We start from the raw sequence: 26021 nt of genomic DNA, 5'->3' as shown, positions 1-26021 counted from the left end.
GCTGCAATATACCTGTTTCAAAGCTCTAATTGGCAGTTGCGTGATCCGCCGTCTCTCTCCTCTCTCGGCCTGACAGCTGCAGTGGGCGGGGCTGAGGATCTCAAGCTGATGTCAGCCGGGAGGAGGAGAGAGGCAGCACTGCCCACTGTAGCTGTAATGCGAGAGAGGAAAGGCGGCGGATCACGTGACTGCAGATCAGCGCTCTGAAACTGATATATTGCAGCAGCATTTTTATAAGGCATAGACACAATGCACATTCTGTTAATACATAGAGAGGATTATGTCATTTTTAACCATAATTTGAGCAGCGGGAGGGGGGTGGGGAGCAGAGCGTCACGGACACTGAGCTGGTAGGAGGGAGAGAGCATAGAGGAGACAGAGCAGGGCTGCAGAGTATGGAGGCACCTAAACTGACCATGTGTCAGGGCTCAGCAGCCATGATACAGCCATAGTCGGTTTACAGGGTATAGCCAGGCAGGATCAGCCAGATATTGAAGGTGATAGAAGGGGCCAAATGACACAGCACAATTTTTTTATTATATAGGATGTGGCCCTCCCTCTTACAGGGGTTATGTTGTGGTTTGTTATAGTGCTTTGGTTGTTACTGGTCACCTGTAATGTATACCCTATTTGTGTTTCATACTTTCACATTGAATAAGCCAGACTGTGCTCATAGTGTTATTGAATGTATAAATGGAGACCACTATGACTCACTATGACCCGTCTTGTTTTCCAGGTTCTGTCCGCCCTGGATATCCTGCAGCCCCCTCAGATTGACTGCTTCGAAGAGATGTATCCTTTACAAGGACAAGGCGTTGTGGGGAGGGTTATGTAAATGACGTGTGTTGCTTGGCCTCCAGTTTGTGGAAGGCCGGGTCACCTAGGCAGGGTGGGACTGACCATTTTAGAAGGCGGTAATGAGAATTGGTCTATCCAAATTTTAGTTGAAAACCAACGCTTTAACCACCGGGCACTTAAACCCCCTTCCTAACCAGACCAGTTTTCAGCTTTCGGTGCTCACACTTTGAATGACAATTACTCAGTCATGCAACACTGTACCCATATGAAATGTTTGTCCTTTTTTTCACACAAATTGAGCTTTCTTTTGGTGGTATTTAATCACGGCCAGGTTTTTTTTATTTTTTGCGCTATAAATAATCAAAAAGGACTGAACATACGGGTTAAAAAAAAAATCATTGGCAGAGTATTGCACGGTGTTGCAGAGTATTGTCACAGAGCAGCGCTGTGGGTACTGCAGATCCAGCCCACAGCGCTGCTGCAATCTCTCCCCTCACACTGTACCGATCGGTACAGAGAGGGGAGGGGGGAACGGGTGTCGTGATATGACTCCGGTGATTGCTCCGTCATTTAACCAGCGGCTGTTTACCGTGATACGCCGGGTCTTCCCCCACCCCCCCCCCCCAAAAAATGACTTCCTTTTGGAAAGTAGACTGTCCAACGTATTTAGTAGGAGGCATGTTGAGTTGTGGTGTTTTTTTTTTTTTTTTTTTTTTTTTTTTCCCCCAATGTTTTAGAAAAAAAAAAACCCCCCACAACAAATCACTTTTTTTTTTTTTTTTTTTTTTTTTTTTACATATTGATTATAACAGTGAATTTCACTGTTCTAAGCAACATTTTTTTTCTGTTTCTGAATGAAGTCTATTCATTCAGTGTTTACTATTGTGATTAGCTTTTATTGGCCACAACTAATCACAGATGGGCCGTGACTGGCACTGTCTGTACCATGTGATCACTATGAGCAATCACAGATCAACTACTTTACAATGTAAGCTCCTTGAGGACGTGTGTGTGTGTGTGTGTGTGTGTGTGTGTGTGTGTGTGTGTGTTTATATGGGCCATTGAAGTCTATGGGTGATGTCACCCTCCAGACACTACAAGTCGTCCTTTAGTGCTCTCTCCTCTCCCAAGCAGCTGGCATGGGCTGAATAGGTAAGTATATATACATCTTTCTTACACAGGTTAGTCAGCATAGGTGTTCGGAGGGGGGAGGGGACAGTTTTAAGGCTAGTTGGGTGTGAGCTGGGTTTCCACTTTTAAAGTGATTGTTTGATAAGACAAAATACCTGTGTGAGAAGCCTTGGATGGAAGCCGTGTTCGGTTTTAGGGGCAGTGCTGTTGCGTTTCGCTGTCCCAAGTGGCGTTGTTTTTTTGCTCTCTCCCTCATCCAGTCGCTATGATCTTTGACTTTCTGGCCTCATCAGATATGTGATCACAGAGCTGATGCAGACTGACCTGCACAAGGTGATCGTGTCCCCACAGCCGCTGAGCGCCGACCATATCAAGGTCTTCCTGTACCAGATTCTGCGAGGTGAGCGGTGCTGGAGGTCACAAGTGTGTTTATTCCTGATTTATAATAGGATTATGGTGATATACTGACACCGCTGTGTGTCCTGCTTTCCTTCATTTCCTGTCCATAGATTGGGTGTCACAGGGACAGGAAGTGAGGGTGAATCTTTTCAGTGGAGCCTCAGACTGCAATAAAAGCCTCATTTTGGTTTAAAAAAAAAATGAAATTATTTGGGCTTTATAGGCATTCATATATGAACTGCATCCCTTGCAAAGGATAATACCGTTCAGCTGGTCTTGTGACTCAGGCACTACTTGCAGACTGCAGAGCCAGCTCTGTGACCTCCCTTTACCCTACTGCAGTACAGATAGGTCACAACCCCTCCCCCCATCACGCCCCTAGTCTGCTGATTGGGTAATAAAGAATTGTCACACTCCCAGTGCAATGGCGGCTGGTGGTATATTTTGGGTGGGGGGGTGGCAAACGGTGCACCCACAGCCGCTTCCTGATTGGCCACTGAGAAGAATCAGTGTTCATTCGCTATTGTCAAACAACTGGGTGGGCTTGGGGCGCAGCGTTCTGCGTCAAGAGCCAACACTTTTTTTGAAGCCTGTTAGAGCCTCTGGCTCTAATCATGTGCTTTAAATAAAAAACACAAAAAAAACACCAGATTGGAATCATTGCGTCCGGTATCCCGCATGTAGATTAGGGGGCTGGGCGCATGGATAGGGGGGCAGCTCCCCGTATGGACAGGCCACCACTGATGCAGAGGTGCCAGTAGAAAAGGTAAAGTGTATGTGATGGCCTCCACTAGCGCTGTTCCACTGACCATGGCACTGACACGTTTCACTCTGCCCATACGAATCCCCCCTTGGGCGGGAGGAAACGTGCCGGGGACATTGTACGTGAAGCAGCGCTATCTGAGGCCGTCACATACACTTTACATAGACCAGGCCGGATGAGCGCCATGTTAAACCCCCCCCCCCCTTTTTATTTTATTTTTTTCTAGCCAGCATCTAGTGTTGGCAGGATTGTGCAATGCCAGTGGGCCCTACACTGCCAGCCCTATCCAGCCTGAGACCTGTTGTACAATAATAGGAAGCGAAAATATATACGGATTAAGGTGCCTACACCAGCTTTATTTTACAGTGCGTTTTACTGATCACATTTGAGGCTTTTAGCTGTAATTATGTGTCTGAACGATGGGGGGGGGGGGGGGGGGGGTGGGAGAAAAATGGAGGCGGGACCATTTTAGGGCCAAGCATAACTATTTTTCTGAATAACCAGGAGAGGAGTAATTGCTACGGAGCACCTGAACTGACATTTAACCCTTTGTTTTTTTTATTTGTGTCCCCACAGGGCTGAAGTATTTACACTCCGCTGGGATCCTGCACAGAGACATCAAGCCAGGAAACTTGCTGGTCAACAGCAACTGTGTGCTCAAGGTGTGATTTCTCCCCCCCCCCCCCCCCCCCCAGGCTGTGGTGTAGAGCGGCGGTTCTCAACCTCAGCCCTCAACTACCCCCAACAGGACATGTTTTGTGAATTTCTCTTGGATAAAATAGCTGTTCAAAATACCAAGCCATGGACTCTGATTTTAAAGTACCTGTGCAAGATAAAGGAAAACCTGCAAACATGGCTGGTTGGGGATACTTGAGGACTGAGGTTGAGAACCAATGGTATAGACTGAACTGTCATAGAAGAGGTGCTCAGTGCATTGTACTCTATTCACTCAACCTCCAGAACATTTACCACTTTACCCTTCATGACCAGACTATTTTCTTGTTTTTGTGGCACTGCGCTTTAACTGACAATTGTGCGGTCATGCAGCGCTGTACACAAACTAAGTTTATGCAATTTGTTTCCCACAAATAGAGCTTTATACCTCTGTGTGGGTTTTTTTTTTTTTTTCACTATAAACTAAAAAAAAAAAAGACCAACAAGTTTGAAAAACAAACAATATTTTTTTACCTTCTGCTATAAAACATATCCAATAAAAAAAAAAATTAAAATCTAATTGCTTCATAAATTTAGGCAGATATGTATTCTGCTACATATTTTTGGTAAAAGAAATAATTCCCAATAAGCGTATATTGATTGGTTTCCAAAAAATGTGTGTGAGATGGAGATATATACACACACACACACACACACTATAATATATATAATTTATTTATTTTTTTTTTTTTTACTAGTAATGGCAGCGATCTTTATCGTGACTACGACATGGCAGACACATTGGACGTTTTTTATATATATATATATAAAATAAATTGTGTGTGTTAGACTCCCCGCCATGCTATTTCAGTCCCGCTATATGTTGCTGATCGCCACCATTACTAGTATTAAAAAAAAAAAAATGTGTGTGTGTATATAATATACTAGTAATGGTGGCGATCAGCAACGTATAGTGGGACTGAAATAGCATGGCGGGGAGTCTACCACTTTGTGGGGACCAGTGCTGCAAATATGCACTGCCGCTATACTAATGACACTGGCAGGGAAGGGGTTAACATGGTGGGGGGGAGGGTGATCAAAGGGTTAAATGTGTGCCTAACCGGTGTTTGTGTACACTGTGAGCTGTTTTTACTATGGAAAGTGCTGCATTTTATTCACTGCTTTGCAGGGAAACAAACCACCACATCCCCACTGACGGGACAGAGCTATGTGTTTTACACTTAAGACCCCTTTCACACCAAGGGCGTTTTGCAGGCGCTATAGTGTTAGAAATAGCGCCTGCAATCCGCCCTCAAACTGCTGCTGCAGCGGTGCGCTGGCAGGACGTCAGGAAAAGTCCTGCCAGCAGCTTCTTTGGAGCGGTGAACTCACCGCTGCTCCCCATTGAAATCAATGGGGCAGCACTGCATTACCGCCGGCAAAACGCCGCTATTGCAGGCTGTTTTAACCCTTTCTCGGCCGCTAGTGGGGGGGTAAAAGCGCCCCCGCTAGTGGTCGAAATGCGCTGCAAATCCAACGGTAAAACGCTGATAAAAATAGCTGCGTTTTACCGCTGACACTATGGGCAACTTGGTGTGAAAGCCTACATGGTTTATTTACAGAACCTACAGGTAAACCTTAATCTAGGCTTACCTATAGGTGAAAGTGTGTTGTAAGGATTTTCAACCACTTTAAAGTAGTGGTCAGGTGCCTAAACTTGAGGAATCTGTATTTTCTTTGAACTAACTTTGCCCCAGATCTCAGTAACTGATTTGGCTCCATCCGCACATCCCGCTTTTCTCTAACCTGCCTGCCTTTTCCTCCGTGTCTCTGCGCAGATCTGTGACTTCGGTTTGGCTCGGGTAGAGGAACTGGACGAGTCTCAGCACATGACCCAGGAAGTGGTGACCCAGTACTACCGGGCCCCAGAGATCCTTATGGGAAGCCGGCATTACCAAAACGCCATTGACATCTGGTCCGTGGGCTGTATCTTCGCTGAGCTGCTGGGGAGGAGGATCCTGTTCCAGGCCCAAAGCCCCATCCAACAGGTATGAGTGGTGCCGCGATCCGAGTCCGGCCTTCATTTATTCCACACCGGATCTTACAAGACTCTCTAACTTTTTTTTTTTTTTTTTTTTTTTTTTTCCTTTTCTCCGTCCTCCATTGAAACCCTTGCTAAAGGCACCATACTTGCAGTACATGTATAAAGGAGCCCGACTGGCCAATCACCAGGCCATCAACCTTTTCTGAGCTCTGACACCATCAGATGAGCTCACACAGGGTTCAGGCATCTGTCGGAGTGTAGGATTGCACAATGAAGAGTAGAATTGGGTCTGGGCTGTCAGGAGAGCACGTCGCTTTAACCTGAATGAGCAACACAATTGAAACTCTTTTAAAGTATAACTAAAGGCAAAACTTTTTTAGTTATGGATAGAAGGGAGAGGGATTAGAACGCTTGTCAGTTTTTATTTCTGTCTGTGATTCACCCCTCTCTATATGTCCTGGGAGATTCACCCCTCTCTGTAATGTCCTGGGAGATTCACCCCTCTCTGTAATGTCCTGGGAGATTCACCCCTCTCTGTAATGTCCTGGGAGATTCACCCCTCTCTGTAATGTCCTGGGAGATTCACCCCTCTCTGTAATGTCCTGGGAGATTCACCCCTCTCTGTAATGTCCTGGGAGATTCAACCCTCTCTGTAATGTCCTGGGAGATTCAACCCTCTCTGTAATGTCCTGGGAGATTCACCCCTCTCTGTAATGTCCTGTTTACCATAATCATTGAAAGTGAAAGAAAATCCCAAATTTTTGGGTTGTCCCCAGAAAAGTAATAGAGGGGAAATCTTCCAATAGGGACACTAGTTCTGGTGACCCAAAGAATTCCCTTAATTTGCAGGGATTTCCTCTCGCTTCCGGTTTGGCTATGGGACAGGAAGTGATGGGAAGTCTGCGGAGTAGGACAGAGATGGCTGAAAAAAAAAAATCTGACGGGTTATAACCCTCCTTTGCCATATCCAAAATGAAATAAAAAAATGTTGCCTATGGTTCTTCTTTAAAATGCCATTTGGATAGTAAAATACATTGGGGGTTATTTACGAAAGGCAAATCCAGTTTGCACTGCAAGTGCACTTGGAATTGCAGTCGCTGTAAATCTGAGGGGTAGATCTGAAATGAGGGGAAGCTCTGCTGATTTTATCATCCAATCATGTGCAAGCTAAAATGCTGTTTTTTATTTTCCTTGCATGTCCCCCTCGGATCTACAGCGACTTTACTTCCAAGTGTACTTGCAGTGCAAAGTGACTTTTCCTTTAGTAAATAACCCCCATTGCAAGCATGATCACAGATGGAGACACTGACTCGCGATAAAACTTATAACACACTACAAAGAAAGTGGACCATTAAAATAAATGATTCCTCCTTGAACATTGACAGGATGAGGAAGTGTACATTGATGCTCACAGATCAAACAGGAGGAAACAATTCTGAATATTGGGCTTTTAAACAGATTATGCTGAAGAGACTCTGACTTTGGTCCTGGTTAAAGCTTGGGAAGTCTCGCTAGTTTGCTCTCTTCTCCCAGCCGGTCACAGAGTTACAGGTTGAGAGAGCGAGAGATCAAATGATTTTGTGTTTATCCAATTTCTGCATTCTTTAGGGATGGCATCCCTTTCCCTGCCACCTCCCTTCCTGCAGCTTCCTGGGACATGTCACAGATCTCAGGAGGCTGCAGGACCATTCACAAAGTGCCACACGATCTCGCGCATGTGCAGCGGGGAGTTCTCGTATCCAAGATGGCAACCTCAGGGACCTGAATTGGTAAGGCGAACCGGCTGCAGGAAGACGGCGCCGGACCCCAGGCACTAGTAAGTACCTGATTTTTGAAAGCCGGCCGCTACAGTCTTTGTAGCTGACTTTAAAGGGAAAAAAACAAACAAACCCTGAAGTTTCTCCTTTTAAAGAGGGACTATAGCGTATCTGTGGGCCCATATTGTGGGAGATTACGTTTATCTAATGTCAGGTTTTGACATGTCATTTGCGTTCTCAATATTGTGTTATATGTACTAATTTTGTCTCCCTTTAGTGGCTGTGATCAACAACTGCTGAGATAAAATCCCAGTTACATAGAGAATGTACAGTATTCTTATTTTTTTGTATAGTGCTGACAATTTTTGCATTCTGTACGTCCACATCAGTCCCTGCCCCCAAGGAGCTTACAATCTAAATCTCGCATACATGCCCATACTAGGGCCAGTTTAGACAGGAGTCAGTTAACCTACCGGCATGTGGGCAGGGACGTCTTTAATATTGATTGGACCCTGGGCAAACATTTTATTGGGGTCCCCCTCCAGCTGGACTCAAAATGAGTTTACTGCAGCAGATCAGGTAGAGATTGTGACTGGCTGCTAGAGGTTACAGCACATTATTTCCGCTTGCTGGTTGGTTGCTAGAGGTTACAAAACATTACTGCTCATGTATTGGTTTCTAGACGTTACTGCAAATCATTATTGGTCACTGATTGCTTGCTAGAGGTTACTGTACATCATAACCTCTACATCAAATTGTGGGTGTGGCCAAACTGCACTAGCATTGAGGGGTGCACTATGTGCAGGGTTGAGGGGTGCACTACATAAAGAGTGCATAGTTGAAAGGTGTGCTACATACAGGGTTGAAGCGTACACTATGTATAGAATGCAGCATTCAGGGGTATGCTAGGTACAGAGTACAGGGATGGGCTATTTACAGAGTCTAGGGTTGGTCGGTGCACTATGTGCAGAATTCTGGGTTGAGGGGAACATTATGTGCAGAGGTCATGGGTGTGCTACATACAGAGTACAGGCTTCAGGGGTAAGCTATGTACAGAGTGCAGGGTGGTGTTAATTTCGTCGACTAAATTAATATTATTGTAGTCGACTAAAATACGACTAAAACAACTGAGATTACTAAAATGCCATTTTAATCAAAAGACTAAAATGGGACTAAAACTAAATAGAAATTTGACTTCAAAATTAACACTGGTCTGTAGTGCATGTTCATACCTTAATGTCATAATAAATAACATTAGATTTTTAACTCCAGCCGTATATAATGAGTTTGGAAATTGTAGAGAAATGTTAACTAATGCATTACAATTTTTAATTACACCTATTAGATTTTAGAGGAGGTTTTAGTCGACTAAAATGTACTGGAGATTTAGTCAACGAAATACAACTAAAACAACTGCAGAAGACTAAACTGGGACTAAAACTAAAATGCCATTTTAGTCCTAAGACTAAAACTAAATTGAAATTTGCCAACATTAAAACTGGTGCAGGTTTAAGGGGTGCACTAGGTGTAGGGGGTGAGGGGGGGCACAGTGTAGGGGGTGAGGTGGGTGCACAGGGTGAGGTTGGGTGCACTACGTGTTAGGGGGTGAGGTTGGGTGCACTACGTGTAGGGGGTGAGGTAAGGTGTAGGGGGTGAGGTGGGGTGCACTAGGTGTAGGAGGTGAGGTGGGATGCACTAGGTGTAGGGGGTGAGGTGGGGTGCACTAGGTGTAGGAGGTGAGGTGGGATGCACTAGGTGTAGGGGGTGAGGTGGGATGCACTAGGTGTAGGAGGTGAGGGGGGTGCACTAGGTGTAGGAGGTGCACTAGGTGTAGGAGGTGAGGGGGGTGCACTAGGTGTAGGGGGTGAGGTGGAATGCACTAGGTGTAGGGGGTGAGGTGGGATGCACTAGGTGTAGGGGGTGAGGTGGGGTGCACTGGGTGTAGGGGGTGAGCTGGGTGCGCAGTGTAAAGGGTGAGTTGGGTGCAGGGATGCACGGCTCTCCTCCCCTCCAGATTCCAGTGCAGAGCTCCACACTCCACTCTCCCCCAAGAACAAGGCAAAACTCTCCTCCCTCAAAGCCCCCAAAGAAGCAGCGCTTCTGTATTTCCAAGGGACAGTAACGAGCAGCCAGCACGCGACCAGCACCGGAGGTGGCCGAACTCCGGTGGGCAGAGTGGGGCTCAAGAGACGGGCAGTGCCACAGCCCCCACAACAATGACAGGGCCCTGGGCAGCCGCCCCTTTTGCCCCGCATTAAACACTGCCCTGCATGTGGGAGGTAATTGGATCACTTGGAGGAAACCCATGTCAGCACAGGGAGAACATGAAAACGCCATTTAGATGGTGTCTTCAGTCTGAACTTGCCTGGAAGAGAGGAACAGTAAAGAAAAGTCGCTGTGCAGCATGTCTGGGGGCTGCTTGTCTTGTGATTTAAGGGTGGCTGACCAATTGCTCCCTGTCCATCATTCTCACTGGAAGTCTTTCTGTAGACACTGTTGGGGTTAATTTACTAAAACTAGAGAGTGCAAAATCTGGTGCAGCTGTGCATGGAAACCAATTGGCTTTCAGGTTTTATTTTCAAAGGCTAAGTGCCGGTTCACAATACAGCGACTTGGGATCGGACTTGTAAGTCCTCAAGTCGCTGGAAATAAGAAATCCCATTCTAGTGAATGAGAGCCGTCTTACTGTACATACTGAAGGCGCTCCGACTTCAGAAAAGGTTCCTGGGTGACTTGTACCCATAGATTTCAATGGAAGTCGTCTCCATGTCGGATCCCCATCTATATTGAAGCGACTTTACAGGAAAAAGAGAAAAGAATTTACCCAGCAGGAGAACAGAGACAACAATTATGTCACAAGAGCTGATCAGCAAAGTCGCCTGTCCTGGAAACGACTTGAAATCTCCTCCAAATCGCTTTGCAAAGTCGCGCTGTAAGTTGGGTTGCCCCTGTGTGAACCGGCACTGAATTGAAAAAGCTAGAAGCTGATTGGCTACCATGCACAGCTGCACCAGATTCTGATTGCTCCAGTCGTAGTAAATCTCCCCCTTTTTGTGTTTATAGTAAATGAAAAGGAGTTTGGTTCCATGTATCCTGGATGGTGAAGGCAGGAAGTGTAATGCGTTACATAGTGATGTCAGTTGTTTGGGTGGCCGTGGCCCGTGTTGTGTGTTTTTTTTTTTTTTTTTTTTTTGTATTTTTTTTTTGTGTCACCTGACCACCTTCTCCTATCTCTAACCAGCTGGACCTGATCACAGACCTCCTGGGAACGCCGCCTCTTACTGCCATGCGGTCCGCCTGCGAGGGAGCCAGAGCCCACATCCTACGCGGCCCCCACAAACCGGTAATTTATCACAAAGGAACCCTAGTGAATGGATGAGTGCTGCGTCTGATGGGAGTGTTGGCCATAGCAGCCAATCCAGTACTTACAGTGCCTTCAAAAAGTATTCATACCCCTTGAAATTTTCCACATTTTATCATGTTACAACTAAAAATGTAAATGTATTTTATTGGGATTTTATGTGATGGACCAACACAAGTGGCACATAATTGTGAATTGGAAGGAAAATGATAAATGGTTTTAAAATTGTATTCTTTTTTACAAATATCTGTGGCGTACATTTGTATTCAGCCCCCTTTTACTCTGATACCCCTAACTATAAAATCGAGTGGAACCAATTGCCTACAGAAGTCGCCTAATTAATAAAGAGTACACCTGCGTGTAATTTAATCTCAGTATAAATAAAGCTGTTCTGCGAAGCCCTCAGAGGTTTGTTAGAGAACCTTAGGGTGGAGAATCTGTCCACAGGACAACTATTAGTTGTGGACTCCGCTAATCTGCTCTTTATGAAGAAGTCCCATTTGCAGTTTGCGAGAAGCCATGTCGGGGACATGGCAAACGTGTGGAAGAAGGTGATCTGGTCAGATGAGACCAAAATTGAACTTTTTGGCCTAAAATGAAACCGCTATGTGTGCGCTGGAATACTTCCAGCAGGACAACGACCCTAAACATACAGCCAGAGCTGCAATGGAATGGTTTACATCAAAGCATATTCATGTGTTAGAATAGCCCAGTCACAGTGCAGACCTAAATCCAATTGAGAATCTGTGGCAAGACTTGAAAATTGGTGTTCAGACACTCTCCATCCAATCTGACAGAGCTTGAGATCTTTTGCAAAGAAGAATGGGCAAAAATGTCCCTCTCTAGATGTGCAAAGCTGGTAGAGACATCCCCAAGAAGACTTGCAGCTGTAATTGCAGAGAGGTGGTTTTGACTCAGGGGGGCTCCATACAAATGTACGCCACACTCTTCACATATTTGTAAAAAATAATTAAAAAAAGCTTTTTTTTTTTTTTTCCTTCCACTTCACAATTATGTGCCACTTTCACACCATCACATAAAATCCCAATAAAATATATATTTCCATTTTTGGTTGTAACATGATAAAATGTGGAAAATTTCAAGGGGTATGAATACTTTGTTCTTTTACTTATTTTATATAGATATACAGAGCAATACAGTGTTACCATGGCAACACTATACTACTCTAGGGTGGTGATCAGATTTTTTTTTTTATATTGATTATAACAGTGAATTTCAATGTTCTAAGCAATTTTTTTTTGTTTCTGAATGAAGTCTATTCATTCAGTGTTTACTATTGTGATTAGCTATTATTGGCCACAACTAATCACAGATGGGCTGTGACTGGCACTGTCTGTACCATGTGATCACTATGACCAATCACAGATCAACTACTTTAAAGTGTAAGCTCCTTGAGGACTGATGTGAATGTGTATATATATGTGTGTAATAAAAAAAAAATATATATATATATATAAACACACACATCAGTCCTCAAGGAGCTTACACTTTAATGTAGTTGATCTGTGATTGGTCATAATATATATTACATACTACATGTAATACACACAGTGGCACAAAATAGCAGCAGCTGGAACCTGGTTGATTTGAGAACACTTGCATTCTGTTTTGCCGGGGTGGGGGGGTTGGGGGTCTTATTGCAGTAAAGTGACAGATCTTATGAAATGTTTAGAAATGTTCCTTTTAGTTGGTGAAGTAGTGCACGTCGATGTGCTTTTCTTGGTGACGGGTCCTCTTTAGCTCACTGTTGTCTTCTGTCTCTCGGCAGCCATCTCTCTCTGTCCTGTATATGCTGTCTGGTGAAGCCACTCATGAAGCCGTTCACCTCCTGTGCCGAATGCTGCTGTTTGATCCGGTGAGTCGTCCTCTGCAGGTCCACGTCTTCCAAAGTGTCGGCCCTTTTAGATCTTCACCACTGGAAAAAATAAGCCTTAGATACTTCTAAAAGGCTTATTTATTTTTTATAGATTATGGTTAAAGTGGAGCTCCACTTGTTTGCTTCCTCTGCTGCCACATTTTGCACCTTTTCTGGGGGGGGCAGATACCTGTCAAAAGGTATCCACTTCCAGGTAAAACCACTGCAATCATCGAGCGGACGATCTATATTTTCAGCCCCCTGCTGCCTTCTGGGAGACGCACAGGTCCATTCAGAAAGCACAACTTGCACATGCCACATGCACAGTAGGAAACGGGCTGTGAAGCTGTAAGGCTTCACTTTCTGTTTCCCTTAGTGATGATACCCACAGCTTGCTCCTGGAGCCAATGGACGGATCAGCTTGGGGTACCGACATCCCTGTAAAAAAAAAAATATAAAGAGAAAAAGTGTTTTTCCTGCGCTTGTGCAGGCGGTATAAGGGTCAGTTCACACCAGATGCAGTTCCGTTTTTTCTACACCAATACAGTCAGTTCCGGTCAGTTTCCGCACCAGAAACTGACCAGCAACTGACTGCATGGTGTGAACTAGACCCATTGGAATACATGGAAAACACTGTGCATGCATTTTTAGTGCAGAAAAAAAAAGCGCACGGAACTGCGTCTGGCGTGAACTAGCACTTAATGTAAAATAGTAGTAATTTCGAATTGTAGTATAGGATGATCATGCGTGACCCGCTGCCTAAACTGGCCAGGGGTGGTCCGAAAGAGGCTGAGTGGAAATGAGGGGGTGGAAGGAGCGTGATCACATAGTGGGTGATGTATTCTCCTTTATTCCAGTGGTATTCACATCACTCTAGATGAGCTAAATGCCGTGTGTGTGTGTGTGTGTGTGTGTGTGTGTATAATTGGGGTTCTAGTAGAAGGCACATGTGTACAAAGTGTTGGGATTATACATTGTAATTACAGACAAGAGACGTATACATTTTTTTTTTTTTTTTTTTTTAAACATTAGAACATTGAAGTATTGAAACATTTAAAACCTAAACATTTAAAACGCTGAGGCTAATGATTATTTTAGAAGTATTACTAAAAAATACTTAAAGTTTTAGAGCAGTGATCTATTAAAACCGTAAGCCATTAGCTCTACTTGCTATAGTCCGTTCAGTAAAGCACAGTTGTCGTCCAAAATTCTAAGTTTAAACACAAGTGTGTGTGGTTGGGGGGGGGGGGGGTATATATACCCCACTTTTAAGTACAAAATGGGGTTTATTTGCTAAAGCTGGAAAGTGCAAACTCAGGGTCACTTCTGCATAGAAACCAATCAGCTTCCAGGTTTTATTACCAAAGCTTTAATTGAACAAGCTGGGGTTAGAAGGTCATTGGTTTCTATGCAGAAGTGAGCCTGATTTTCACTTCCCAGCTTTGGTAAATAAACTATATATATATATATATATATATATATATATATATATATATATATATATATATATATATATAATATAAAAAATAAATAAAAAGTTTGTGTATACACTCTTGTGCTTATTAAGGAAAGTTTTCCTGCACAGTTTTTATCTTTTTAATTTTTTTTTAACAATATTTTTAATATACAAATTCAATCCATTATGACCACAGTCTAAAAATAGGAAATGTAATCATACAAAAATTGTTTTATATATAGGTTGACATAAGCAAGCATTACATAAAATTTAAAAAACCAAATGCGTTGCATAAAACCTTGAGTATCAATTGAAACGCCTGTAAATTGGAGTGTAGTACCTTTTTTTGATGTGATAAACTTCCCTGTAGTATCAATAACCTTGTAAAATGACAATTAGACAGAACGTCTGTATTTCACAAATTCAACCTTTACTATACTACAGGTAAGTAAGTGGTTAACAGCGTGAAATAAAATGATACGTTTGTTATGTCATAAAATGGAAAGTATATATAGAAAATTTAATCTTTAAAGAAAAATCTACAAGGTGGTTATTGGTTCGGGAGAAAAATTATCAATTGTAAAATATTCAATCTTTAAGAGAACACAGATGAATATAAGATAAAATCAACACAACATAATTACCCGTTCCAAAACGGCTACTGGTCTGAATTGCTGGTTACCAGAGTTTTTAGAATGGCTGCCGTGGCTTTCACGATAGATACTCTTAGCCCTTGTACACACGGTCAGAGATTCCGACAACATCCGTCGGATTTTGTCCGAAACTGTTGCATACACACGGTTGGATGAAGTTATCGGAAAATCCGATCGTTCAGAACGTGATGACGTAATTTCGTTACGATGGGACTACATTCAGGCTAGTAGCCAATAACTTTGATGTAGGAATTTGATCTGAGCATGCGTGGCACTTTGTCCGATCGGAATTCTCTACAAATGATCGGAGTATGTCCAATAGAAGCATTTTGTCGGAAAATATTTCCAGCAAGTTGGAAAATTTGGTCCGACGGAAACAGTCCGACGCAGACCACACACAAAACGCTCCGATCGGACACATATCTATCATCTGCTATCTTCTATCATCAATATCACATAAAATGATTATCTATATGGATAAATGTATAATTCTGGTATATCCACTGAATATTTATTCATCTAAAGATACATGCTATGTGTACATTTTTATACAGTTATAATCACAATTCATGTCTTTTCATAATATTGTTTGGCATCTTAAGCAATTTTGCTTATAATTTGCCCTAAATCACAACCTTATGTATAACGGATATATACAATATACAGCCTTTATAATGGACGTATTTTAAAACCTAATACTGACTGCACATATTTCAAATCTTTTCCTTCCTGTTAGACAATTTAGAGGGCTTTCACACCGAGCCACCCTGGGCGTCAGAGGTTTTAACCCTGCGCACGGTCGACAAAGGGTTAAATCCGCAGGCAAAACACTGCTCGATTTCAATGGGGGGCAGCGGTGGAGGAGTGGTGAGTTCACCGCTCCAAAGATGCTGCTGGCAGGGGTTTTTTTTTCTGACGTCCTGCCAGCGCACCACTCCAGTGTGAAAGGCCTCAGGCTTTCACACTGGCGTGAACAGAGCTGCTATTTTTAGCGCTGTAGTCCCTGAAAAAACACTGGCAGTGTGAAAGGAGTATTCAGAGATTTCAGTTTGTGCGTCTCAGGTAGTGTAATATTAACACTGTCTCTCAGCCATTGTTCTGGGGAACAAGCCTGAGTCAACATCATGGTTTGACTAGGAAAGCAATATCATCCTCTGATTCAATATTGGCGGCACAGTGGTGTAGTGGGTCACTCTCACCTAGTAGTAAGAAGGGTCGCTGGTTCGAATCCCAATCAAGACACTACCTGTCTGGAGTTTGCATGTTCTCCCTGTGCCTGTGTGGGTTTTCTCCGGGTACTCTGGTTTCCTCCCACACTCCAAAGACATTCTGGTAGGTTAATTGGCTTCTGTCCAAAAAAATTGGCCCTGGCATATGAATTGAGAGTTGGGGACCTTGGATTGTGGGCTCCTTGAGGGTGGGGACCAATGTAGGTACCAGGTATTTAAAAAAAAAAAAAAAAAAAAAAAAGTGTGGCTGTACTGCAATACCACTGTGGAAATTTTGGGGGTGCTATGAGGGCGCTTGAAGACTTTTTGGGGGACCTTCAGCACACCCAAGCACCCACCTGGCGCCGCCCCAGGGACACAGGAACCAGATATTATAGCTGACCATACAAGACTAGCCGACAATGGCTTGTATGAGAACTACAACCCTTTTATTGAAAACTCACACAGAATTTATAGTACACCAGGTCAGGTGAGCCTGATCACATTATCGTATGCAGAGGAAATTGTATACAGAAATATAATTAACATAACTAAGGAAAAAACAACATATACTAAGATAATCCAACTCTAGCAACTAAAAGCTGACAGTGATATAATTAATTCGTCACTTAAAAGTCACTCTTCCTTACAGCCCTGTGCGGTGGTTGTGTTGTGGGGACTGTGGGGCGGGGGACTTATTAGAATCTGACTAAATGTGTGAATGAGTACTCGTTCACCAAAAAAAAGTGTAAAAAGTTCATAAAAAACACCGGTCTTGACGACATTTCTTCTTCTTTTTCTGTTGTGTGTTTTTTGTTTTGTTTTTTAAATGCCCCACCCCATGTAGATCCAATATCAATCGCGACGCCCGCCAGACCCCAAAAAAATAAAAATCTCTGGCCCCGACGAAGGCTCATGCCGTCTGCCTGCTTGGCTGTCTTACAGTTCCTAAATATCTGAGGCGGAGTCACCTGGTGGCCCTGCCCCATGTGAGGTCACCACCCCAGAATGCTCCTAGCTGATGTCACAAGGGGGCGGAACCACCAGATGACTCCGTCCCTTATCACTTTTTAAGAACTGGCACACGCCGGGAGCCCTAGTCAGAGCCGGAGGGTTTTTTTTGGGGGGTCAGTTGGTGTTGCGGGTGTCGTGATTGACAATGGATCTACTTCAGGGATTTTTTTTATTTAGTAAAGGATTTGTCAAAAACTGTTTATTTGCTTTTTATACTGTTGGTGAATGTACCCCATACACTTTCACATGGAGGGTGGGATCTGGGGGCCTCCTTGTTAAAGGGGGGCTTATCGGAATCTGGTACACCCCACACATTTTTGTAAATATTTTAGTATCTTTTTACTTGACAACACTGAAGAAATGACACTTGTCTACAATGTAAAGTAGTGAGTGTACAGCTTGTATAACAGTGTAAATTTGCTGTCCCCTCAAAATAACTCAACACACAGCCATTAATGTCTAAACCACTGGCAACAAAAGTGAGTACACCCCTAAGTTAAAATGTCCAAATTGGACCCAATTAGCAATTTTCCCTCCCCGGTGTCATGTGACTCGTCAGTGTTACAAGATCTCAGGTGTGAATGGGGAGCAGGTGTGTTAAATTTGGTGTTATTCCTCACTCTCTCTCATACTGGTCACTGGAAGTTCAACATGGCACTTCATGGCAAAGAGCTCTCTGAGGATCTGAAAAAAGAATTGTTGCTCTATATAAAGATGGCCTATGCTATAAGAAGATTGCCAAGACCCTGAAACTGATCTACAGCACGGTGGCGAAGACCATACGGCGGTTTAACAGGACAGGTCCCACTCAGAACAGGCCCCACTATGGTCAACCCTCAGCGTCGTATCCAGAGGTTGTCTTTGGGAAATAGACCTATGAGTGCTGCCAGCATTGCTGCAGAGGTTGAAGGGGTGGGGGGGGGGGGGTCAGCCTGTCAGTGCTCAGACCATACGCCGCACACTGCATCAAATTGGTCTGCATGGCTGTCGTCCCAGAAGGAAGCCTCTTCTAAAGATGATGCACAAGAAAGACCATAAACAGTTTGCTGAAGACAAGCAGACTAAGGACATGGATTACTGGAACCATGTTCTGTGGTCTGATGAGACCAAGATAAACTTATTTGGTTCAGATGGTGACAAGCGTGTGTGGCGGCAACCAGGTGAGGAGAACAAAGACAAGTGTGTCTTGCCCACAGTCAAGCACGGTGGTGGGGGTGTCATGGTCTGGGGCTGCATGAGTGCTGCCGGCACTGGGGAGCTACAGATCATTGAGGGAACCATGAATGCCAACATGTACTGTGACATACTGAAGCAGAACATGATCCCCTCCCTTCAGAGACTGGGCCACAGGGCAGTATTCCAACATAATAATGACCCCAAACACCTCCAAGATGACCACTGCCTTGCTAAAGAAGCTGAGGGTGAAGGTGATGGACTGGCCAAGTATGTCTCCAGACCTAAACCCTATTGAGCATCTGTGGGACATCCTCAAACGTTAGGTGGAGTAGCGCAAGGTCTCCAACATCCACCAGCTCTGTGATGTCATCATGGAGGAGGGGAAGAGGACTCCAGTGACGACCTGTGAAGCTCTGGTGAACTCCATGCCCAAGAGGATTAAGGCAGTGCTGGAAAATAATGGCGGCCACACAAAATATTGACACTTTGGGCCCAATTTGGACATTTTCACTTTAGGGGTGTACTCACTTTTGTTGCCAGCGGTTTAGACATTAATGGCTGTGTGTTGAGTTATTTTGAGGGGACAGAAAATGTACACTGCTATACAAGCTGTACACTCACTACTTTACATTGTAGACAAGTGTCATTTCTTCAGTGTTGTCAAGTGAAAAGATGTAAAACATTTTTTTACAAAAATGGGAGGGGTGTACTCACTTTTGTGAGATAGAAAAGAGACCATTTTTTGAGGTGGGGGGGAAAAAGGAAATGTAAGGTTTTACTTTTATCTTTAGCAATGACCTTTATCTTTGAATTGTTTGGCTCATAGCAGAAATGCAAATATGTACAGGTGCGAAAGTGGAAATGGGTAAAGAATATGAGGTTTTCATTTGGTATGCTGTTTTATTTTAGCTTTAGGGGTTTTTTATGTATATTTTGATATCAACTGTCGGGCCCATAGCAGAAATATAAATAGGTCTCTGGTCCATAAGGGGTGTATGGGTGCAAAACTCAACTGGTTAAAGGATATTATTTGGCACATGGTGTTTTTGTTTTTCATTTTAAGTAAAGTCTGTTTTTGCCCAATCAGCAGACCCATAGCAGAAATGTCGGCATGCTCCCTGGTCCGTAAGGTGTGTACAGCTTTGGAAAGCTGAAATGATTAAAGACCTGTAATGCCGTGTACATAACATAAGGGATATGTTGGACGTGAGCTTGTTGGCTGAAAGTCCATCTGTGTGTACGCTCCATGAAACGTTTGCTGTCGGACTTTCCGCCAATAAATGTTGGCTAGCAGGTTCTCAAATTTTCCGCTAACAAAACTTTGTCGGACTTTCCGATCATGTGTACACATGTCCGTCACACAAAAGTTCACGCATGCTGGGAATCAAGTACAAAACGGAAGTGCTCGGTCTTGTAAAACTAGCGTTCATAATGGAGATATCGCATGACTGTTGAACTTCCCTTTTTTTCGGCTTGCCGTATATCTTGTACGTCACTGCATTGTTGGCCAACATTTGTGTGACTGTGTGTATGCAAGACAAGTTTCAGCCAACAACCTTCGAACAAAAATTCACGGTTTTGTTGGCGGAAAGTCCGATCACGTGGCATAAGACTTTTATGTAGTACACTATGAATACCTAGATAAGGTTCTTTTACTATATATGGTCACGTATCCTGACCCCATGGTCTTATCCAATGATGTTGTCTTCTTCTTGTAGGCAAAGAGGATCTCGGCTAAGGATGCCTTGGCCCACCCTTACCTGGAAGAAGGTCGTCTCCGTTACCACACATGTATGTGTCACTGCTGCTACTCCGTGTCGTCTGGCCGTGTCTACACAGCTGATTTTGAGCCCACAGCCACCGACCGATTCGATGACTCGTATGAGAAGAGCCTGACTTCCGTCTGGCAGGTCAAAGGTGAAAGACATTGCTGACTTCTACTGTACGGTTTGGGGGGGGGGGGAGGGGTTGAGGTCAAGGTTGTCGGGCATAGACTCATGGTAGCTTTGTGTTCTGTCCATACAGAGCTGGTTCATCGCTTCATCACAGACCAACAACAGGGAAAACGGCCCCCGCTGTGTATAAACCCCCACTCTGCCGCGTTTAAAACCTTTATCAGGTAAGCCATGCTCCTCTACGCCAAACCTGTTCTACCTTTCTTTTGAAATACTAAAGCTAGAATCAGACCTCTTGTTGGGTTTTTGTTTTGTTTTTTTTACCCTTTTTACAACAATTCGAAATTGGGAGGGGGGCATCCAGGCAATACAGAAAACATCACCCATTACACTAAAAGGGTGAATCAAGCTCTACCTGTAAATAGAATTGAACCCTCCTCTCTGCACCCCTAATGGCTCTCTGCTTAGCCCCTCCAGTGCTCACTGGAGCAACGGGCTGGGGAGGGGTCTGAGCGGTGCGCTGAGAGGCTGAGCCAGTTGGGCATCTAGGTGGATTCCAACATTATTGTTGGGATCTCTGCAGAACCTGGACCAGTCTTGTGATGTGACCAGTACGTCAGCCAACAGTGGACTGCAGCTGAATGTCAGTCTTAGGACTGCAGAACTAAGTGCTCTTGTTTGACCCACAGGGGAAGTATGGCCAACAGAGCTTTGGCCAGATTTCTTTTGTAATTAAAAAAAAAATTAAGCATTTTAATATCACTTTCCACTTTAATTTGAAGTTTGCATTAGGTGATGTTCTTACTCCTATACTGTGTACATGTATTAAGGTCTTCCTGATGTTTCATGTTTTTCTTTTTTTTCTGATAATGTGGTTACAATCCCTCTGCTAGTTAAACCTGCGTTCATTTGTACTTTTGTGATATCACTCAGGTTCAGCCAGACATTACTGTGATGTTGCTCAGGCTCATTCGGACTTGTTTTAATTTACTGTGACATCACTGGGGCTCAGAGTCAGACCCCATTACTGTACCCTTTGTCCGTCACTTTTTTTTTCTTTTGTCTTTCTCAGGTCCACGGCATGGCATTCCTCAAAAGTTTCCAAGAAAGAGGAAAGATGAACAGAATCCTCCTAGAGCTCTGGATATTGGACGAAGTCTGAGAAACCAGCTCCGGCTGTTATCCGTTCACGGCATGAAGTTACCCGACTGTCCTTCCACTGCTGTACATGAGATAGTCCCTACCCCCCCGTATTCTTGCTCATTCCTTGCCTCTCCTTATTTACGTTCCTCCTATTTCTCTCTCTGTACCGCTTTGTAATGCTCTGGTTAAGGACTGTACATTTTTATTCCCAGAATCCTGTGCCCCTCCCCCAATGGTGGGGAGGTGGTAGTGATTGGCCGAGGGACGTCATTACGGATAAAGGACGCTGTAAATATTTTTCTATACAGAGATTCCTCTGCCTTGTCCAGCTAACCCCTCCCCTTATCACTGCCTCACAGGAGCCTCGCCTACCTTAGCTCCACCCCTGACCGATAGCGGGTGTGCTACTTTTGTAGCGTTTTATCGTAGTGTTTGATATACACAGCCAAAATGTCACTACTTTCCAGAGGGGGGTGTGTGCTCCGACCCACAGATCCGTTGAATGCATCACTTCCTATATGTTGTGTTTTTAACCCCCCTTTTTTTATTTGTGTTTTTTTTTTCCGCTGTATAAAATATATGTTCGTGGTTGTTCAGCCAGTAACTAGGATCCGGGCAAATTTATTAGGCTTGGTTACCGAAGCTACAGGTCCACTCTGGAGCAGTGCACTTCGGGAAGAGATTGGTGTTGGAGAATAAGTGGCAGCCTGCCCCCTGTGTGACCTAGCAGGGCAAGCCTGTGATTGGACCCCCATCCTATACCTCCCCTCCATTCACTATTTCCTTTGGATGGACAGTGTCCCAATGGACTCTGTTATAATGGCAGTTAGAGGAGTGACCATTTTTTCATTGGCTGGGACCTCAGGCTAGCATGACTTGGCTGGCAGTTGGATCCAATGATCTTTTCAGATTAAAGCTACCAAAATTGTGCAGATTTAATAATTTCACCACCTCTCAATATAGCCCATATTCGACTGCTGTCCAGGCTGCGGAGTCGGCGTGTTTTTTTTTTCTCTCTGTGGCAGACTGCCGTCTTGTGGTCATTGGGTGATTTATATATTTTTGAGTTCACAATTCCTTGTATCGCTGCTATTTCTGTGGACAGTGGGGTGATGGGACAATGGAGGATTTTAAATCCAGTACAATGCAATTGATTGCACATCAGAAAGGTTCAAAATGATTGTCATCTAGTGAACACCGACCAATATTGCAGTGAGGGCATCCCCTTCCCTAAAATGCTGTTTATTGGCTCCAGTAGATAATGAATGGTGTTGAAGCAGAGGGCATCACCTTCCTATAATGCTGCTGTTTTCCATCTAGAATGAATTTGCATTAGAAGTCAATGCTCCCACTTTATGGTGATTGCCATTTTAGTGCACGTGGAATGGTATTGTAGTAGAGGGCACCCCCCTCCCTATAATGCTATTGATTGCCAGCTAGTGGACACTAAACAACCTTACAGTAGAGGGCATCGCCTTCCTAATATGCCATCTAAAGAATACTGAATGGCATTGCAGAGGGTATTGCCTCCATATAATGCTGTTGGTTGCCATCTAGTGGACATTGAATGATTTTGCATTAGAGGATATTGCTTCCCTTTTTAATAACGTTGGTTGCCATCTAGTGGACACTGAATGGCCTTGCAGTAAAGGGCCTTGCCTTCCTAATATGTCATCTAAATGCTGCTGTATGGCATTGCAGTAGGGGGCATCATCATTCTAATATGCCATCTAAAGGATACTGAAGTATATAGGGCATCACCTTCCTAATATGCCATCTATAGCTCCTGAATGGCATTGCAGTAGAGGGCATCGCCTTCCTAATATGCCATCTATAGCTCCTGAATGGCATTGCAGTAGAGGGCATCGCCTTCCTAATATGCCATCTATAGCTCCTGAATGGCATTGCAGTAGAGAACATCACCTTCCTAATATGCCATCTATGGGTCCTGAATGGCATTGCAGTAGAGGGCATCACCTTCCTAATATGCCATCTATGGGTCCTGAATGGCATTGCAGTAGAGGGCATCACCTTGCTAATATGCCATCTATAGGTCCTGAATGACATTGCAGTGGAGGGCATCACCTTCCTAATATGCCATCTATAGGTCCTGAATGGCATTGCAGTAGAGGGCATCACCTTTCTAATATGCCATCTAAAGGATACTGAAGTATATAAGGCATCACCTTCCTAATATGCCATCTATAGGTCCTGAATGACATTGCAGTGGAGGGCATCACCTTCCTAATATGCCATCTATATAGGTCCTGAATGGCATTGCAGTAGAGGGCATCACCTTTCTTCTAATATGCCATCTAAAGGATACTGAAGTATATAGGGCATCACCTTCCTAATATGCCATCTATAGGTCCTTAATGACATTGCAGTGGAGGGCATCACCTTCCTAATATGCCATCTAAAGGATACTGAAGGGCATTGCAGTAGAGGGCATTATGCCCCTATATTGCTGTTGGTTGTCATCTAGTGGACACTGGATGGTATTGCAGTAGAATGCATGGTCTCCTTATTATGCTGCTGTTTGCCATCTTGTGGACACTAAGTGACATTGCAGTAGTGGGCATTGCCTTCCTAATAGTGCTGTGATTGCCATCTAATAGACACCCAATGGCATTTCCTCCGTTTAAATACTGTTTAAAAACAAAACCGTTTATAAGCCCCAGATGAAGCTGCCATCCAGGGCTCGAACCCTCCTCTTCAGCTTGAATGGAGGTAAACATGCCCTGGAACTAGTATTTTTTTTTACCCTAGTAGTCCGAGTTCCATCTCCTACAGGCTTTTGCCTGTGTGCTGCTGCCATCCTGTGGTTGGCATTGCAAAGAAGCAATTTCTCCTCATTATAATTGTATGTACAGCTGCCATTTTGCAGTTGAGTGCCGTTGCACTGCAGGTTTTTTTTTCCTTTTCCCTGCAATATAATGCAGACGTGTGTAGCTGTCTTGTGGTCACTAAGTGATACTGCAACAGAGGATTTTTTTTTTTTTTAACCTCGGTGTAATGCTATAAATGACCCACAAGCTGGGTTAGTAATTGTAGGTGTAGCCGTGTTGCTGCCGTCTTGTGGTCACTGGGTAATACTGCAATTGGGTGGGAGGACTTCTCCCACTGTAATACAATGTTGAACCCCCCTGCACTGCTGGAGGAACCTGTTACAGCCTCCGGTCGAGAGCTGGTAGCTAGAAGGGATGCTCCGTCTTGACTGTTTTCTCTCTCTCTCTCTCTCTCCCTATTCTCACCAATTCTTAACTTATAAACTTGTGTACAGATGTGTATCACGTGTGCTAGGGCGAATGACATGTATCACTGTACCTATGGTTTGAAACCCATTCAATAATCTACCTCTTCCATTAAGTGTTTATTTTATTATGATTGTTTAAAGACTTGTTAAAATATTGTGTTTTTTTTGTTTTTTGTTTTTTTGTTTGTTTTTTTTTTTTTTCTTCTTTTTTGTTTTTTTTCCTAAATGTGAAAAACCCGAGTTCCCTGAAAACTTGAATTTAGCATCTACAGGATTTATTTCAAGCATGTTGGTTGGATCCAGCAGCTTCAATAAACTCTGTCCTGCCTTTTAAACTGGACGTGTTGTGTTGTTTTTTTCAAGGGGGTTGGGCTTCAGTCACATTACTTCCTGCGCAGTGCATTAGAGGGGCCTTTAAAAGCAGAAATCGGGATTAAAAAATAAAAAAAAAAGCGTTTTTAGTTGCGTGAACCCCCCAATAATAAGTTTTAACATGTTAACTTTAAAAGTTATTTTTTGATTTTTGTCAAAGTGTATGTTAAGGCAAAGAACATACAGTACGACTCTGCAATACATGCTCACATCCCTATGTTGTGTCCCTTTTTTTTTTTTTTTTTTTTTTTTTTTTTAAAGCTGAGCTGTACGGTATGGAGGAGTGATCATTCTTATAATGCGTTTGTTGATTACACATAAAGGGTTCACAGAGGTTGCCATCTAGTGAACACTGATGGTATTACAGTAGAGGGCATTGCCTCCCTGTAAGGGATTTATTCAATGGTTTTACCATATAAGACGACCTTTTACACTTAAAAAAAAAAAAACTGGCCAAAAATCGGGGGTCGTCTTATACGCCGGATCAGCCCCTCGGATACCTGCTGAGGGTTCGGTAATACTGTATTTAGCCTCTGCTACATACAGTATATACCGCTGAGCCAATCCCGGTGAGCGATGTATTCAAATGAATACAGAGCCTGCTCGGATTGGAGTAACAACCTTGGGTTTGAGAGTCAGAGGCGCGCGCTGATGATGATACAGCCTCTGCCAATCCAAGCAGGCTTTGTATTCATTAATAGAATACATCGCTCACCGTGATTGGCTCCAGCAAAAGCAGGAAGAAGGATATGGCGCCAGCTCCTGATCCAGCAAGAAGGACGAAATATCAAACGTCGGAAGCCTTGGAAGGGGGTCGTTTTTATACGGTAAGTACAAGAAAAAAATGCTTAAACAACTGTAAGATTAGGGGGTCGTCTTATACACCGGCATATACGGTATACTTCGGTAATACCATCCCTTCCCCCATAGCAGTATAATGTTACTATGGTAACATTATATTGCTCTGGTCGGTGTGTTTGTTTATATTTTTTTCCTTTAAAAAAAAAAAAAAAACAATTACTTTAAATATTTAATTTTCCAAAAAAAAAAATGACCACATCAAAC

The 26021-nt window shown here is 43.7% G+C and overlaps 1 protein-coding gene across 1 annotated transcript in view; it reads left to right on the top strand.

The window, feature by feature from the left end:
* LOC143923573 (serine/threonine-protein kinase NLK2) overlaps positions 1 to 24919 on the top strand; it is a 32145-nt gene extending 7226 nt beyond the window's left edge. The window contains exons 3-11 of the mRNA XM_077447343.1: positions 737 to 792; positions 2223 to 2329; positions 3668 to 3753; positions 5584 to 5793; positions 10788 to 10889; positions 12697 to 12783; positions 20009 to 20207; positions 20316 to 20409; positions 21258 to 24919. Of these exons, the coding sequence (XP_077303469.1) occupies positions 737 to 792; positions 2223 to 2329; positions 3668 to 3753; positions 5584 to 5793; positions 10788 to 10889; positions 12697 to 12783; positions 20009 to 20207; positions 20316 to 20409; positions 21258 to 21306 (990 nt within the window). The 3' untranslated portion in view covers positions 21307 to 24919. The remainder of the gene's footprint in view (positions 1 to 736; positions 793 to 2222; positions 2330 to 3667; positions 3754 to 5583; positions 5794 to 10787; positions 10890 to 12696; positions 12784 to 20008; positions 20208 to 20315; positions 20410 to 21257) is intronic.
* The last annotated feature ends 1102 nt before the right edge of the window (positions 24920 to 26021 follow it).

The sequence above is a fragment of the Lithobates pipiens genome, unplaced genomic scaffold, assembly GCF_037356315.1.
Source record: "Lithobates pipiens isolate NorthernLeopardFrog02 unplaced genomic scaffold, aLitPip1_a1.2 Scaffold_22, whole genome shotgun sequence".
NCBI lineage: Eukaryota > Metazoa > Chordata > Amphibia > Anura > Ranidae > Lithobates > Lithobates pipiens.
The sequence above is the reverse complement of the archived record's forward strand: the minus strand, read 5'-3'. Positions and strand labels throughout refer to the sequence as shown.